The sequence below is a fragment of the Symsagittifera roscoffensis genome, unplaced genomic scaffold (assembly GCF_963678635.1).
Source record: "Symsagittifera roscoffensis unplaced genomic scaffold, txSymRosc1.1 SCAFFOLD_1170, whole genome shotgun sequence".
NCBI classification, from domain to species: Eukaryota; Metazoa; Xenacoelomorpha; order Acoela; family Convolutidae; genus Symsagittifera; species Symsagittifera roscoffensis.
This window is the reverse complement of record NW_026970719.1, coordinates 1-4,000: the sequence shown is the minus strand read 5'-3', so window position 1 is coordinate 4,000 and position 4,000 is coordinate 1. Positions and strand designations below refer to the sequence as shown.

The following is a 4,000-nucleotide window of genomic DNA, read 5'->3' as shown; positions in this document are numbered from 1 at the left end:
CATAACTGAAAAAATGCCCATCTTACAGTTTTCATAACATTTTCTGTTTTCATGGAATTGTACAAAATTGTATGATCAGCTTTTTTTTCAAATAAGCATTTTGGTCAACCTGGGTTTGTATGCTGTTAATTGCTTAGATTAATATTTTAATTCATTTTTTTTAGTAAAACGGTTAATTTTGAATAAATCTATGCTTTTCTCAAAGTTAGCTCATGAAAAATTGATATTTTCTCGCCCTTAATTAATTTTAGAGTGGAAATTGTACGGTTAATCAAAAAACTGAATCACTTTAGTAAAAAAACATTATTCTCGTTTTTTTCAATTAGCGTGGTTACGTAACCGAATAAAAGCAACCGCAAATCTATTGATCTGGTGATAAATTGTTAAAATCTATAACCCTGCAGTCTGTAAAAAGTCTTCAACTAAGCAAATACATTTAGCCGAATTTCTTCAACGGATTTGCTTAATGATGGGAGAACCAGTACCAATTGTGTGTTAGTTTGCATCATTAGTTTCACCACAATATTCTTATCAATTCTTTTGAACTCAGCGATAAAGTTTTGAAACTAAACAACCTCGCGGTCTACTAAGCAAGCGATTAAAATTATAATCTGATAGTCTGAAAATCCTCACAATTTCTGCCCTGTTTTCAAAACTCAGTCTAACTGGAGTTATATTTTAAATTGTATTCCGAGCTTTTGCATAGCCTGAAATTCTGATTAATTGGGATTCTCTCCAATAGAAATGTTGAAGCTTTTTCTCCTAATTGCCGCAATAAGCATAAGTTATCAAAAAAGAGGACCTCTATGGAAAATTGAAAATAAGTCGGACTTGGATGACATTTTGTTCAAAAACATATCCTCTCATGCCATCAAATACATGATGCTGGCCGCAAACCATTCAATTCAAGCGATAGAAAAACTTGGTCTGCTAAGTGATGCTCTCGAAACTAGAATGAAGGAAACAGAAGAGCTAATTGATGAAGAAAATCGAGCTCAGGTTTGTTAATTTCAATAGTTTGATTGTTCGTTTTTTCACTGACAACAGTTTTATAAGCGGATTTTTTTTAATGTAGCTTTTAACGTTTTATTTTAAACTATTCTAATGTAGAAAAACTGTTCAAGAACCAACTGAAAAAAAATCAGGAACGTTTATGAAAATCCTGGGAAATCCTGGAAATCGCAAATTGAAATAGCTACATATATAGGCTCTGGGTAAACTATCCAAACTAATTCTTCTCTAAAGCTATGTGAAAATTAATTACAATTTCAATTATTATCAGAGTTGTGATATATATTCTAAAAATTTGGTTTTTGGCAGATCATCTTACATGGATTTTTATTGATACTATTCGATAAATTGATTTTCGTTTTTTGAGACTCAATCTTGTATCGAAGTTGACTTTGATGTCTTAGAGCGATAAATTTTCACACATTTAGGTTTTTTTAAAGGTACGTGCAAGTTTGCCTGGTTTGACCTCCATAGACCAAAAATGCTAGTCATACAATTCCATAAACCACAAGTCTATGAAAAAATACTAGTCATACAAATTTCATACATTTTTTTAGAATAATGTCATCAAAGTTTCAAAGAACTTTTTTCTTGTTTTGGCATAAAATTTGGGGTATCGTACTAAAAACCGAGGCGGACTTAGGGGGGGGGGGGTGCGGACGCTTTTTCTTTTCAGGGATTCGAACCCCGGCCGACCCAAAAGGTCCCCACTTTGTACTATTTTGAGATATCCATTTTTGATGGCGGACCCTAAAGTTTTTCTAAAGGCGCCAATATAAACTAATTTTGAGGGGGAAGCGCGCGCCGAAAAAGCGCGATTTTTAGGTTAAAATTTTCCAAAAAGTGCCTAAAAACGCTTTTTTGACCTGTTTTTCAAAGTTTAACCTGCGGCGCAGAAACTTAGAGTTTTTGGTCAAAACACAGTCTTTGTAGTGCTTTGGGAGAGCTCAGAAAATCAATTTGGTCGACTTAAAAAAGGGCCGCACCCCCCACCCTCGAAAAAATCCTAGATATGCCCCTGCTAAATATAAAAGAAAAAATTTTTGTCAACAAAAATTGCTAATCATACAACTTCCATGTATGAAAATTGTATGACTAGTATTTTTTTGATGGTGGGACAAGTATATTTGATATTGCCCCAAATTTTTTTTGTTTTTTTTTTAAATTTAATTTTCTGTGTGTATAACGTAGTCCTGGATGCACAAAAATTGGAATTTTCCGTTTCTCTGGATGAATTTTGTCAAAAAAGCTAAGCACTCCTCTTTCTTTTGTATGGCATGTTTATGTATGCCTTGACTATTACTTGACTAAAATTAGGTAATTGTTAATGACGTGAGGTTGTGTATGATTATTGTAAGCGTGCTCATGTGCAAAAATATGTATTATGCAGTCAGATAATGTGCAAATTATAGAAACGGTGTTTTGCATTTTGATGAGTTTTCTGGTAGAATTAGTAGTAAAATTCTTGTTATAGAGGTTAAATTTTTAGGAGGAGATGGCGAAGCAGTGTTTAGCTGAAAAGATGGTGCAGCAGTCTTGCTTTATGTGCTACCAAGAGAAGTGCTTGGAAATTCTCCAAAACTGCGAATCTGGTAAGTTTTCTAAGGCAAATTGTGAAAATTTACCACAAAACTTATCAGAGCTTTCAACATCAAACTGGCTGACATAAAAAATCGACAAAGTTCCTCTGTCCCTCGCAAAACACTTCAATCCAATCCTTGAGGTAACGCCATCAAAAAGTCGACGTGGCACACACACACACACACACACACAAATACACCTACCGATCCCTTTGCCAGTAAAATACTATCAAACATAAAGATAGGAGAAGCGAACGTTTATTTTCTTTCAAGTTTTCAATAGAAACATTGTGGCCAGAAGCTGCAAATAAATTTTTTAAGATGTTTAAGTAGTTCCATGGTCAACAGCTCTTGCGATTAAATCATCCCAGTCTTTAAATTTTAGAGAAGGACGATCTCACGGCAGGTGCCTATAAAACCATGGGAAAACATGAGCCATTCAACAGAAAAAAGTCATTTGACATTGGGGCGATGGTCTTAAGTGTCACGGAAACTGTCACGAGCACTGATAAACAGAAAACAACAATTCTGGAGCTGGAAAAATTCGTGGAAGAAGATCCAGTAATCACTTATTTCAATAATCTCTATAAAGAGCTAATGCAAGGTTATTATTTATTTTTGTCTTATGGAAACTGATGATCCGTCCGCCTACAGAAGAAAGCCTCATTTGTAATGAAAAAACAATCTGGTGTTTTACGAACCAAAAGTTGTCAAAAGATCAAGTGCGCATGCTAGTTTATATTTTGATTGATAGTTCAAAACCCTAAATTGTACCACGATTATCTTACAAGCTACTTTTTTCCATTCTTTAGTTATTTGAAAAAAAAAATTTTTAAATTTTTTTAGAGGAAACTGAATGGATTAAACAAGGGATCACTGAAGACGACGTCGATTACAGGAATGATGTTAATTTTGACCCGCGAGATATTTTTGATTACGACTACCAATATGAAGTATATGAGGAGTCTTTTGAGTCAGGTAAGACCTGCACCTACCTGAATGCATGAAATAAGATAGGGAAACCTTTTCTGGACATAGCATTACAACAATCCGAACTACCAAATTCTGGCCCGTACTTCCAACAAATCATAAGCCCCGCAAAAATCAAATTTACTGAGTCACGGACAATCGTTTTCCAAATAGTCTTGGTAGGAGCTGTAATGTTGGGTAATTGAACGAGTTATGCTGTAATCAATTAATCAAAAAAATTTTTTCAAAACTTGAAAAAAAAAAGACTAACTGCGGTAAAAAAAAAAGTGATTCAATGTTCCGCTCAAAAAATTTTAATTACGTGCTTTGCTTCTGATTTGTTTGCTATACTGTCTTTCGTAATTGATTCAATCTCTTGTTAAAATCGTCTCCCCCGTCTCCTTCGAATTCACCGAGAGATGTTTTAAACGCCGACCACA

The 4,000-nt window shown here is 34.3% G+C and overlaps 1 protein-coding gene across 1 annotated transcript; it reads left to right on the top strand.

Moving 5' to 3' along the window:
- Positions 1-544: 544 nt before the first annotated feature.
- Positions 545-3,569, top strand: LOC134855925 (uncharacterized; the record flags this gene model as incomplete). Its single annotated transcript, XM_063872305.1, has 4 exons — positions 545-999; positions 2,501-2,603; positions 2,977-3,195; positions 3,438-3,569. Coding segments are annotated over exons 1-4 (709 nt in total), but the record flags the coding sequence as incomplete, so codon positions are not given.
- Positions 3,570-4,000: the final 431 nt, after the last annotated feature.